The sequence below is a fragment of the Thermobia domestica genome, chromosome 6 (genome assembly GCF_964235325.1).
Source record: "Thermobia domestica chromosome 6, izTheDome1.hap1.1, whole genome shotgun sequence".
In the NCBI taxonomy this organism is placed as follows: domain Eukaryota; kingdom Metazoa; phylum Arthropoda; class Insecta; order Zygentoma; family Lepismatidae; genus Thermobia; species Thermobia domestica.
This window is the reverse complement of record NC_137459.1, coordinates 146559890-146574591: the sequence shown is the minus strand read 5'-3', so window position 1 is coordinate 146574591 and position 14702 is coordinate 146559890. Positions and strand designations below refer to the sequence as shown.

The window sequence follows — 14702 nt, the reverse complement described above, 5'->3', positions numbered from 1 at the left end:
TTCTGGAAGATCTGAAATCAGTTTTAAAATTTTTCCAGGACTTTAGGACGAAAATTCATCCTAGACTGATTATGATTCCGGCTATCGGCATGGCTCTATGGAAGAAACATCCTAAAGAAGTACTCCAGATCTTTAAAGAATACCATAGTACACCAGACCAAGGAATCTATTTCACAATAAACACTGACAAGACCCAATTATTCGTTGAGATATACTGGATGATCAAAAAATTTGATTACAGCCTTCGAAAACCAGCATCGACATTATATGATGAAGTCCAAGAATTAAATAAGAAAACTAGACTTTGCCAAAAGGAGCCTCACGTTTTTCCGACAATCTTAGAAGAGAAGGAAAGACAACTAGAAGATTATAAAGGTAATATTGTAGAAGAAAAAACTAAACCAAAACTTCAACCACTCGAAACTCCAGCAGATGGAAGGAACAGTGAAACAAACGATCTTAGAAAACAAAATTCGGAAATGTGATCCTCAAGAAGAAACCACCAAGCAGGTCATAACCTTAAAACATTAAGGATTATTCAGTTTTCTCAAGAAGAAAAAGGCCAAAGAAGTTAAAAATAGATCGGAAATTACTACATTAGTGCAACGAAATGAACCTATATCACAGTCAACGGATGTGACAAAGCAATCAAACTGCGAATCTATCAATAAGCCCAAACTGGAGCAAGGCGAAGATGTTTTCTGAGCTTGAAAAACTAAGGAATTACTCAATAAGGAATTACTCAAAATGGTTAAGAATTATTGTTCGGATAGGATAGTAACGTATAATGGCCCAAGGTTTGTAACAAGATTGTAACAAAAGGCTGCCCACAGGGTTCCGTATTGGGGCCATTATTATGGGACGTTGTATTACAACCGGGTCTAGAGAGAATCAATGAACTAGATATAGTCTCCAGCGTCGTCGCCTAAGCTGATGATTTGGCCCTAGTAATAAACGCCAATACTAGATCAAAACTAAAAGAGAAGACTAACATGGCCATGCAGGCTCTCTCAGAATGGACCAGATCTACAAAATTGGAAGTGTCTGCTAATAAAACAAAGTTCATTCAGGTCAAAGAAAAGCTAAAGAGAAGCCCCATTATTAAAATAACCAATAATTCAATAAGCAGAGTAGACTCCTTTATGTACAGTAAACCCTCGCTAACACGAATTCCAAGGGACTGAAAAATCAGGAGTTCGTGTTAAAAGAATTCGTGTTAACCGGGGACCCAAATTTTATTATTCGAATATACTTTCTACATACATACGCACTACAGTATACATACTATACATACCACTACAGTATATTATGTATGTCATAGAAAACACTAGAGATGGTATCGACACGAGACTGAGTAATCTAGGTCTCGTCTCGGTTCCAAATTCGAGACGAGACCAAGACTATTCTCTGTCTTGATACCATCCACAGAATTGTATCGAGACGAGACTGAGAGTTTCGGTCTCGTCTCGATTTCGAAAAGCACTCCTCGGTCTCAAATTCGAGTTAAGATCGAGATCGAGACTAGTTTCGGTCTCGGTACCATCTTCTGAAAAGTGAAAACACTACAGTAAGTTTATTGTCCTATCTTCGAAGATTAAAAAAAAAAGTTTCCACGCAGAAAATCCAGGTCAAGTTATAAAATTGATAACTCCGCTAGCAGGATGAGTACCGCTAGTAACGGAAAGGTATTTATGATTGCTGTCACCAGTTTGGACTTACAGGGGAGAGAAGATGTTTTGTCTCGAGCTGTCGCCAGCTCGTCTGCCAAGCACCTGCATGTTCAGCACTTGACTGAGGACAGAATCAACACCTCATAAGAGAGGAAAGATACCTGTTTCTGATTTTTCTCTTATTTACAAGGCAATTTTCGCCTGTATAAATACTGTACGACAAAAACTGATTTGGAGTGAAATCTGAAATAAGAAAAATGATCTAAAAAAAAAGATTGAAAGTTCGTGTTAAATCAAAACCTTTACTGACTAGAGGGACTAAAAATTAGTTCGTAATTCGTGCTAACCGAAATTCGTGTTAACCGATAAAACTTCCTTTAAGACAACGTACAGCGATGCCGGGACCGAATTTTTTTTTCGTCCTAACCGAGTTTTCGGCTTAATCGAGTTCTTGTTAACGAGGTTATACTGTATCTAGGTATTTGGATAGACGAACACTTAAATTTCGACAGTCATGTGACAAAACAAAAAGAAAGAAAAAAATAATTGGAATAGCAAACACAATTTTCTACATTATGTCCAAAGAATACCAAAGCACTGTGATGTATACTATAAAACAATTTTCCAAGCGATAGTATCGTATGGAGCCAGTGCTTGGAGTCATAGAATAGTTGAAAATATAAAAATAAGGAAGAAGATTGACAGTGCTCAGAGAAAAATTTTGTTAAGAATATCTGGAGCCATGGCGACTACACCAGTGGAAGCACTACAAATTATATTGGGAATAGAACCATTGCACTTAGCAATCTAAAAGACAGCTGGAAAATATTGAATCCTAAATGAGAATTCCGGAAAAACTGAGAAATTACTTCAAAGAAGAATTTTACTGAACGACTTAGGTAATTTTATTCTTACCAAACGGCAGGACAACGGAGATTCTTCCGAGAAAAAAAGAAGAGTGTATGAAATCTTTCCATATATAAGACAAAGATTGCAGTTAGGATATCTTGACTTAAATAAACACGTTGTTCAATTCCTAAGTGGCCATGGTCCCTTTCGGACAACATTTCATAAAATAGGACTTTTAGAAAGCGATATATGTGACTGTGGACAAATAAAAACCCCGGATCATCTAGTGTTCAACTGTGACCGAATACATTTAATGGATGAAGATCAAGGAGTAAGGAGAGACTTAAAACAAAACAGAAACACTTATAGACTACTCGAAATAATTGGTAATGAACACCATAGGAAGAATCTAAACAAACTATGTACAAAAATACTAGAGATCAGCAGAGTTCAAATAGGACTAGGCCTTGCAAGGAGATAACAGAATGAATAATCGGAAATGAAATAACAATAATAATAGTGATAATAATAATAATAATAATTTCTGTCCCATCTACGGTTTTAATTAATATAACAAGAAAATACTTTATCAACTTCAAATAACAAATAAATTTTTACAAGTTTGATAATTAGATTTTACTATTGTGTTGTGTTGTGTCGTGTAGTGGTAGTATCTAACTGTTGTGGAGAGTAATTGTGTCAATGAGTTTTAAGAGTTTACTGGTTTACTACAGGAAGACCGCAGTTGAAGAAAAAGAAATTTAGAAAAAAAAATAAAATACTTTAATAACTGTTTTGTGAGAGATTCGGAAGACCGTTTAACAAATTTAAATAGAGAATTATATACAGTTCAAAAATCTGTTAAAATGGGTTTTCTACTTTAAATAAATTATAAGTGCTTCGAGGTAGAAACTAGGGATGTGCACAAGATTTGTGGCTGTATCGTGTCGAAAATGTGCTGTAATAGTGATATCTCGACTCGAAAAATGTATATTTCTCTATTGTAAGAGCCGTGTCTCGACTCGAATTTTGTCAGAAAAATCTTGTCTCGACTCGTCTCGTGCGCATCCTTAGTGGAAAACTCTCATACAGGAGAGAGACCAATAATAATATTAGTAATAATAATAAAAATCTTAAATAGGTGAGAAATCATAATATTTTAGAATAATATTTATCTTCATTATTTCATTTAAATAATATTCTCATTGATTTGGGGGGGGGATTTAGGGATTTAGATTTCTGGGCTTTCGGCAATAAGGCCATTTAGCCCTTCACGATTTGAGGGATGACGTCCCTCGGCGAGCACACAATCCGGGGAAAGGGAAGGAAGAAAGGATTGGGGAAGGAAGGAAGCGGCCTGGGACCTATAAGTTAGGTACCACCCCGGCATTTGCCTGGTGTCAATGAGGAAAACCCAGGAAAACCTCATTCAGGGTGGGTGGCCTGAAAAAGCAAACACAATTACGCTTTGTGTTACGCTTTTTCGACCGAGTGACTCTCATTGATTATGTGTATTATTGTATTAGTATTGTATTGTTATGTTGTGTCTTTTATGTGTTTTATTTGTATGTATCTATGCACTTTGTTTAATAATATCTGTTTTCAATTTTTCAGATTAAGGAATAAATAGAGGATACAAGGCCTGATTTAATAATAAGGTAACCGGAAAAAAAAATGAGCCCCACACCCAGCGTTTGGGAAATATTAAAACGAAAGAGAGTAGAGATAAAGTGCTAGAGAGAGATTATAGAGAGTTAGGAGCAGGTGCGTCTGCCAGTAAGACCGTACGAACACGGCAAAGGCAGGGGTAGTGTCAGACTTAAGAAAAAGGACTACCATACTGAATTCTCTCCATCCCATCTTTTAAAAATTAAATTATGTAATTCCGAACTTATTACGAGAACATTTATTTATGAAATACTAGTGCCAATTAGCCGCTTCGCTGAATTAAAATAAGAAAACTCTGAACTCGAAACATCGCACACAATTCGAACGCCTCGTATGGGCATCTGAGTGGCACCTCTTTTTCTTCCATTCTAGAGCAAAGATCTAGTAACGCTGAAGCATATGTTTAATTGTTTTAAATGAAAAATCAAATAATCTTACCAAATTTTGTCTCTAATTTTAAGAGATTCTGATATATTGACTTATTTTTTAATAACAATTTAAACCCCACCCCATTTTTGTCATCTATTTTCCTCCTTCCTAGGACAATCGTCAAAAATAGCCGAAACACGTGTTAAATTATTTTAAATAAAAATTACAAAAATCAAATTTCATGTGTCTAACATTAAATGATTCTGAGATATGATCGCCTTATTATAATATGAACATGTTTTATAATAATTGTAATCACACATTCTTCTTCCTGTTCACTACATTTTCTTCTCTTTTACCTCAAATTAAAATAAATAAATAAAAACACTTAAACACGTGCCTTATTATTCTAAATGAGAAGTACAAATACCAAATTTATGTCTCTAATCCGAGTTATGGACCCTTATTATGATAATTGAAACCCTCACCCCTTTTTATTTCCATTATATTTACTTTTCTAGAACAAATAAAAAAAAAAGAGTTTAAATACGTATCCATTTTTATTTTTATTTTTATTTTTATTTTTATTTTTATTTTTATTTTTTTAGATGAGAAGTCCAAATGCTAAACGTCATGTCTCTAACCTTCAGAGATTTTGAGATATAAATTTTATAATAATTCCCACTTATATTTTCCCCTTCGTCGTCGAATTTAAAAAAATATCCTTCCTTAATGGTGACTTACTTCACTCATCTTATGCGCTCTCCAAATTTTAAGTTTCAAGCTTAAGCAGTCTGTTGTACGCGTTGATTACATAGTGGGGCTGCGGTGGCTAAGTGGAAGAGCGTTCATCTCTGGGACGTCGGGTCCCTAGTTAGATTCTAGCTTGGGCCAAGTGAACTTTATGGTAGACAAACACCATATGCGTGGGTTTCCTCGGCGTTCTCCTACTTTGTTCATTCCATCATTTAATTTATTTCTTATCATCATAGTCTCCTTTAGCCCAGCTGGTATAATTGTGGAACGTAAAACTTAAAGTTTTCATTTCTTTTTGTTTGATGACGTAGTCTGTCAGCCACTCACTCAGATCTTCCTTATATTTATAGATTGTAGGGATTTTAATAAAAATATGTATTTATGATGGATGAACAATGTACCCTGAACATTTTTTTAGAGAAATATCCAAAATGTCAATTGAAAAATATTGTCCAAAATTAAACGGTAAGTAATTAATATTGATTTGCGACACAAAATACCACAGAAACTGATAACCATTAACAATGATTTTGTTGTGTTTGGAAACAAGCTCCTCAATTCTTTCTCAATTTTCAGATCAAGAGATTAAATAATTGGTAAAGACCATCAAAGGAGCTTACAAGTTATGCAAATGTGGATGTGTGAAACTCCATGCTGTACTGAGTACTTGATGATACCACAAACCAGATTTTTTCACAAAGTTAAAGGTGATCATTTTGATATGGGAAGCTTCGAATATTAAGCTCAATAAAGCTAGTAATTATATTAGACCTTCTTTAGACAAATATTTTATTTGACAGTTACGACTGACTTTAAACCTCCAGTCCTGGTGACTGTTCTGTATTGTTGATAGGTAAATTTTACTATAGTAAATTCAGTTCAAATCTTGAATAGAGTTCCAAAGAATATAGTTATGTTCATGAACGAAAACGAGAGGTACTACCGCTACTACTACGTACGATTATAGTTTCTATTAGGACATAGGCCTACATCTATCAACCAAGTGACCTTCATATGTTTTGTTTCTATATTGTGATATAAGTTTCGAAGTTCTGTGGTTAATTACTTACGAAGAGATAATCGAAAACTTGGAATATATATAAAACTGTTACTATTCGATATGACTTGCCAATCAGACAACCACAATTTCAACTTTGAATTAAATCTGTTAATTGGGAGGAGCAATATTAAGACACTTAACCAAACTTGATTGATTGTTACTGATATATATAACTCTCCTGTTTCTTACCTTCTCCTGGTCCTCAGCAGCTGCTTTGGGATCCTGAAAAGAGGCAACATTTTTTTTAGCAAAAAAAGAAAGAAACTGTTGGGATAAGTAGAAAATAGGACTTGACATTTATGTATATAGGACGTTTCCAAAGAACAAGACAGCATTTGGCAGGTGAGATTATGATAAAAGAAAAAAATGTTTTCTTTGAGCGCTACGAGAAGCCAAAAAGGTGTTGGAAAAAATGCAGATAACAGCCATAATTCGAGAACAAAATATTGGATCAAAAACGGTCATTATTTTTAGTCTTTGATTCTTATTAGTACACAATGGAATGGAATGTAGGATCGGAATAAGGGTAGTCTTTGCTGAAATTAGGGAATTTCTGGGACATTTTCTCAAATGTTAAGAAGGAAAATAAACAATAATCAAATACAATATGTAAACAAGCAAAAATTGTAGTAAGTTCTTCAAGTAAAAAGCACACTGTCAGAATTCGAAAAAAAAAAGAAAAATAGACATGTCTGCTTGCCTGCTTCTTTGTTTATTAAATTTTAGCACCCATTTTCAGCACGGAGGCAACTGAGACGTAAATTTACAGTTTAAGGTGGAATTCACAGTACAGTAACACGTTCAATGCTCTCTTACCGGAACCCTGTGCACCAAGGACGCGTGTTCTAGCCACTAGACTATCGAAGAAGACTAGACATGTCTGGTTAATCTAATTTATCTAAGTACAAAATAAATGTTCGGAGAAAGAACTGAAACAAAAATAAAGTGTTTAACATCCCACGGATATGCCCCTTAGGTTAATTGTAACGGATGGTTAACGAAAGCGAATTCCTATGAAATAATTGGAGGATGAGAGAGCGGAAGGAAAGAAAGGAACCGGGAAAAAATAGAGAAGACTCATAGACGCGATGATGTTTACTGCAATTTCATATCACTGGGATCGAACCAGGCACCTCTCGCACCTGAGGTTTCTGCTCTACCACTGATACTGAGCTCTATTTCAGAGAAAGATTGCTGGATGCTTATTCCAACACTATTCACGAACTGAAAAATCGCAACTCTTAAAAAATGTAATAAATTTAGAAAACATGAACCAATGCAACATTTGCAAAGTGCCAGTTGGAATCTTAAAACATGCAGTGAAAATTAGGAGTGTTTCCAGTTTTAAAGATCGAATAATGGACGTTTGGTGCACATTAGAAACAGTCCTAAATTCATACTAGTTAACTATAGAACAAAAATAAGCATACTATTTCCTTTTTGGGAAATTTTACTATTAAAATGAGGTGTCACATGCTATGGTTTTCATTTTTCAAAACTTCACTTTAATTCAAAATGACGGATTTCAAGATGGCTGCTGTCAAAGATACCCTTACCGTATCACTTCCCTCTAGGCATAATATGTATTACCTAAGCTTTTATCGCCTCTTATCATTAATACGCGGGTTAGAAGCGGAGGTAAGAGACTTACGCACATAATAAGTATAAACAATTAATATGCCTGTAACTTTTCCCCAAATCGGTGTATCTTAAAAATAACTTCACCATTGTCTTCCTGATTAAATTCTAGCCCGAAATTGTGTATCATATTACCCTATTCCCATTTCAAAAACTTACCATTAATTCAAAATGGCGGATTTCAAGATGGCTGCTGTCAAGGTGATACCTATCATACGACTTCCCCCTAGGCCTTATATGTATTTACATGGTTGTTTTTTCATTAACACTCCGTTTACAGAGGGTAGTAAGGGACTTCTGCAGTAATCTCTAATAACCACATCACAATTCTTAAAAATTATAGAAAAATAGAACACGCAGCATGTCAAAAATTTCTGTCATAACAAATAATACATACATGCACTCTATCAGCAAAAAAGAATCATTGAAATCGGAGCCGGACAATTGGGTGATGTCCCTTGTTAGTATATTTGCTTCTATTACCTAAGAGAGGGCGCAACTCTCTAAAAGGACTCTAGCCTTCAGCTGCTAGCCACTAAGAAACACACTCACCAATGGCTTCCCTGTATGAATATGCGTTCCGCTCTCTTGCAATATATATATATAGGGTGTTTCAAAACAACACCGACAACGTTTGGGAGGTGATTCCTGACACCAAGATAAGACAAAAAGTATAGACCAACCTGGGTGCACAAATGCTTCCTTTCGGAGCTATAGGCTGCCGAAAACATGAAAAAATGAACTTTAAAGGTCCATAGCTCCAAAACTATGAGACCTACCGTAGTCGTGTCAATTCTTCGCGTAGGAACTAGTGTGTATCCTCTCCAAATATCCAAGTTTAAGAATCCTGCGGTACTTCCGCAACAATATTTATAGAGGTAATTGGTGAGTACTTCAATTTATATCCGGGACCGCGGTGGCTCAGTGGTAGAGCGTTCACCTCTGATGCTTGGAGTCCCGAGTTCGACCCTCCAAGTGAACTTTGTGATGGACAAACACCGTGTGCGTGGATTTCCTCGGGGTTCTTCCCTTTCCTCCCACTTTCTTCATTCCACTATTTCATTCATTACTCATCATCACCGTCTCATTTAGCCTAACCGGCATAACCGTGGGACGTAAATCTCAAAGATTTCATTTCATTTTTTTCAATTTATATCCCCGTAGCCAAACCCTCTACAAAAATTGTTTCGTGAGTACCTTAAGACTCTGAAACATGGCTTCTTGGATAGAGAACATATTAGTTCCTAATTGAAGTCTTGATCCGACATAGTTTTGGAGCTATAGACGTTTAAAGTTCATTTTTTCATGTTTTCGGCAGCCTACAGCTCCGAAAGGAAGCAATTGTTCACCCAGCTTGGTCTATACTTTTTGTCTTATCTTGGTGTCAGGAATCACCTCCCAAACGTTGTCGGTGTTGTTTTGAAACTCCCTATATATATATATATATATATATATATATATATATATATATATATATATATATATATATATATATATATATATATGTATGTATGTATGTATGTATTCGATTGACATGCTGTCCGTATCGCCTTTCATATCTCCCTTCCTAGCTCGTACACTTATTGTGTCTCCCTTCTTACTCGTAGCTTGTACAGTTATCCTATTTCCGATTCCAAAATTTCACCTTGAAGCGCTCCGTCAAAAGTTTATTACTGAACTTTATGCTCATCACTAGCCTCGTCTTCTTGAATATGTGCACCTCCTCGATTATAAAATGGGGCCTAACAATATACATTTATATATGTATTGAAAGAAATTTTGTTGTTATAGTAGCTACTTATTCTCATCATATTTATGACCTCAATGAATGTAATCGTTTTGTTTTTAAACAATATGTAAATGTTGAATTGATACCAAGAATCTGATTTTGCTTTCTCTGTATTGTGAGAAATGTCGTTAAGTTAGATTGATATATTCAAGCAGTTTTAAACCTCAATTTCGAACATGACACACAAGTCGATAACAGTGTCACTTTTGTGATAACAAGCGGGTGAGTGCTCAGGGAACTGGTAAGTAACCAATCAGATTTCCCGTGGTTGGAGGTGAGGAAATATTTTCTCTGCTACCGTACGCAAAGTTTCATATTAGTACTCCTTGACGCACCGAGACAAATCCATAAAATTTCGTGGTTGATACTACAAAGCTGTCCAGTGGCTATTATTAAGTGCAATTAAACAACTCTAGAAAATTAGAATAATGAAAGCTCAGTGAAATGTCCATAAGGATTTCTACAGGAATTTGCAATCAATTGGGCGAGTCAGAAATAAATGAGTACAAATTTTCTTGATATTGACTTTACCATGTAAATGGATGTTTAATGTTCGAAGAAATGTCTATGGAAACCACATTACCACGTACATTTAGTCGATATAGGCCAAAAAATAATGAATACAACGCAGAACACTAAACAAGTTTGAAGTAGCAGCAACTTAGAACCTTCCTGTATTCTTTCAAAATTTGTTAAACGTACTTCTGTTTTTTCTTCATGTACTAATTTAGTTATCATCAGCGTAGAATAAGTAAGCCTGCAATTAATTGCTACGAGTTGAGAAATCAGATTAGGCTCTACATTTCCCTGCTAATATTTTCGTCTTGACAAAGAATTGTAATTCTCTATTTTCTTTCTACTACATCCCCTATTATATCCCTCTGAAAACCATTTCTTGTAAAAATTTACTCTCATCCTTCTCTTTTTACAATGTTCTTCTTTCTTCTTACAAAGTACACATTTATTTAACTAGATTAAATTTAATAGTTGTTAATTTTACCAATTAATTACCTTATCTACTTTCTCTTCATCTTCTTTGTCTTCTTGAGCCTAAAACAAACAAAATAGTATAAGTGCAAAATATTAAAAGCTGAAACATTTATTTAATGCTGTTGATAGCGTTAATGTAGTTAGTGTTGACAACGTATCCTTAGAAATAAAAATAGTTTAACGAGAGTATATAAGTGAAATAATGAGAACCAGCTAAAACATTACTTATGAAATTTGTCCAATGAAAGATAACGAAAAATTAGCTTCTCCTTCTCCTATGAGTGGCTGGACTTGATTTTGTATTTGTCACTCATCTTCTATAAGTTTATTTGACAACCATTTCATATGATATAATACTTTTCAGAGCTTAATTAGAAACTTACGTGATACACAACGTGAAAACATTCTACTTGAGTGTATGATTTCTAAACATGTTGCTTCGAAACTAATACACAGTATTTGTAAACGGTAAGAAAATAAAAGGTACGGATCACCGCACTAAACTTTCTTGCTCGGTTTTCTTAAACTAAATCACGTTATACTGATTTCTGACTACTACTGACTTCTGTTAGTTTTTGTATGGTGGTTAGTGGGCACAGGTCAGAGAAGATGAAGAGGATAAGGTAGTACAGCTTTGTAAACTCAGTGCAAGCTTCCAGGGTGATTTTCGTTTTTTATTACGCGTTCTGTGTTATTCGCATTGATCTCTGTTGTCAGTTTGTACTGCTTAGTGTTAAATAAATGTGAGCAGGTTAGCATTTTGGTATTAATTGATTTTCCTACCCCGTTTCAAGGTTGGAAATTTGTCTATGTGGTTCATTATATGTCATTTTTAATGCAGCCACTTTTACGATTAAATCTTGCGAGTGTGTTTCAATGAAGTTGCTTCAGTTAGTAAGATGTGGATTTGAAGTATTATGCAAGCCTTAATAGGTGTCCAATAAATAAATAAATAAATAAATAAAGTTCAGTTGATGAAGATTTGAGAATATTTGGAGCGAGTTAGAATAAGTAATTTTATTTCATACTTATTTTATGTTTAGGGGCCGCTGTGGCTCAGTGGTAGAGCTTTTATCTCTGGTGCATGTGGTCCCTGGTTTGATCCCAGCTCGCGCCAAGTGAACTCTGTAGTGGAAAAACACCGTGTGCGTGAGTTTTCTCCGGGTTATCCCGTTTTCTCCCACTTTCTTTATTCCATCATTTCATTCATTTCTCATCATCACCATCTCCTTTAGCCTAGCAGGCATAAGGGTCGGACGCAAAACTCAAAGATGTCATTTATTTTAAGTTTCCCTTAGTGGGAAAGGAAGAAGAATCGAGCTGCTACTTTGAAGTAGAAATTTCCTGCTTGGTATTTTTCTTACATATAAAAAATATCACTCACAGAGACATAGAAGAAATTTTATCAGAAGAAAATAAAATCTCCCGGAATAAATTTTGAAACTTTCTGTTAGTTAACTTGATAAGTGATTCTAGCCGACAATCCATTGACTCCATTCATCTTGCTCCTAAAGTTTTCACCAGGACTATACTAACCAGGGATATAGGGATGCGCACGATACAAGATTTGTGGCTGTCTCGTCTTGAAAATGTGCTGTAAAAGTGGTGTGTCGACTCGAAAAATGTATATTTCTCTATTGGAAGAGCCGTGTCTCGACTCGAATTTTGTCAGGAAAATCCTGTCTCGACTCGTCTATTGCGAATCCCTACAGGGATGACTGCAAATTAAAGCCTTGAGTCTGGGGATAACCTATATATTTCCTAAAATTGTTTGTCGAGCAAATTCCAACACAGGTCTCAATTCCTTGCTATGAAGTGACCCCACCCCTTCAGGGTTGGAAATATATGGAACAACTTGACCTGTATGTCTTATATATCAAAGTGATCTGTATGACTAATAGATTAAGAATGTAATATGCACTAGTCAATTGCATCCTACATTATTGAAGAAAACCAAAAAGCATAATTATTTCACTATAAATATCCTATATTAGTGAACCTTTAAATTGAGAAGAGCATATCCGTAATATCCAGTCAACATCAACTCATTTGGTGTCACAACTAATGTAACTAATTTTATGGCTAGATGTGACAATTTAGGTGTATTTCAATTTCCATATTTTCCCCGATTTCACCTATATACCTTTGTCAGATCACAACGTTCATTCTATACTCGTCAACTGCTCATCTAGATGAGTTGTTTGATAGGTCACAGTACAAATACAATCAATAGATTTTGAGTTACTAATTAATGAAAATTAGACATGGTAGTAATTTGAGCTCATTTACTCGGTTCTAGCAGCTCTTTCTTTGTAGCTTTATAAACCCGATTGGTCATCCTTCAGGGTTTAAGCCCTCTATCCACGACGAGGCCCGAGAAATGAGAAGGAAGAAGACTCCGGCTGGATGTTCTTTGCCGAAACTTGGCTTTAGTTTCTGGCTATGTGTGAGAGTCATATAACTCACACGTCACGGTTCTAGTAACATGGCGCTGTCAGAACTTGGCCTTTGTTTTTAAGGTGTGATGGTCACGTAACTCACAGTCTCACGATCACTTTACGGCGTGATAGTGAGGTTCACTAATATAGGATATCTATAGTGAAATAATCGTTTTTTTTTCGTTTATTGCCTTGATATAGGCTATAATTGGGTAGTGCATATTATATTCTTAATGTACTAGTCATGCGGACCACTTTGATATATAGAATATATAGGTTAAGTTGTTCCATATATTTCCAACCCTGAAGGGGTGGGGCCACTTCCGGGGAAGGAATTGAAACCTGTTTTGAAACTTGCTCGAAAAATCCTTTCAGGAAATACCGTATTTAGGCGTGTATGCCGCGCCCCCGTGTAAGCCGCGCACAACCAATTTCTGGAACGCTAAAATTAAAAAAAAAAACTCGTGTAAGCAGCGCACATCAATTTTCTCAAAAAAAAGTGCAATGTATCATTAATCATTAATCATTAAACTCGTTATACACAAAGACAATCCAACAATACTTTGATTACTAACAGAAATCACTACCGTGTCTAGCTTTCTTCGTTATCGTCGTCTCCCGAGGAGCTGGAGCACGTATCACCATCGGACTGAATAAAGTCTTCGCTCCCATTTTTGGCATTGGAAATGCAGCAATTTTTTACAGCTGCGGACGACAAGATCCTCTGGAATTGAATTCCATGCTTCAATAATCCATTCGCACAAAAGGCGAAGTGCAGGTTTCTTAATTCGGCCAGTTGGCATAGTTTCGTGTACTGCAGTCGCCATCATTCAGTGTACAGTCGCCGCATGTAGTTCTTGAAAGGCCGGTTGATGCAAAGAGGAAAGATGAGCTCTAACTTGTCGTTTTATATTAAAACTTTTCTACTCTTGAAAAATTACTCACAATATTCCAGTATTAGGTTAATAAAAACTCCCCGTGATTTTAAAGGTTTGGTGTCTCAGTCAATTCTACATTTCCTCGTGTATGCCGCGCACCCTGTTTTTTGACTTCGTTTTTGTACAGAAAAGTTGCGTGGCACACACGGATAAATACGGTATATAGGCTATCCCAGATTCAAGGTTCGACTTTGGAGTTATCCCTGGTACGTTTTAGTTATGTTTATATAATAATTTGATAGAAATTAGGTAGAAGTTGTGTTAACTATAAATGTAACGTAAATAATTATCATCTCTTCACTAACATATAACAAAGTAAGTTCAATTATTCTTAACATAATTACCGTTGTTCAATGCATTTAATGCGTGCTTTAACTTTTGTTTTTATGGAACCACAACGGAATCAGTTATCTTAATATATGATTGTTTTATATGCATAATATTTGCACTACTTGTAAATTATTTGAACTATTTTCCTGTTTTCCCATAAAAATTCAACTAAAGTTTCTTTATCAATGGAAGTAAGAGACTTGCAGG

General features: G+C 35.4%; 1 protein-coding gene across 6 annotated transcripts in view; it reads right to left on the bottom strand.

Moving 5' to 3' along the window:
- The window catches only part of LOC145688249 (uncharacterized), a 277974-nt gene that overhangs the window by 85598 nt on the left and 177674 nt on the right, over window positions 1-14702 (bottom strand). For all 6 annotated transcript variants that reach the window (XM_081762192.1, XM_081762195.1, XM_081762194.1 and 3 more), the window contains 2 exons: window positions 10811-10849; window positions 6562-6594 (listed from right to left, as the gene is read on the bottom strand). In XM_081762192.1, the coding sequence (XP_081618318.1) occupies window positions 6562-6594; window positions 10811-10849 (72 nt within the window). The remainder of the gene's footprint in view (window positions 1-6561; window positions 6595-10810; window positions 10850-14702) is intronic.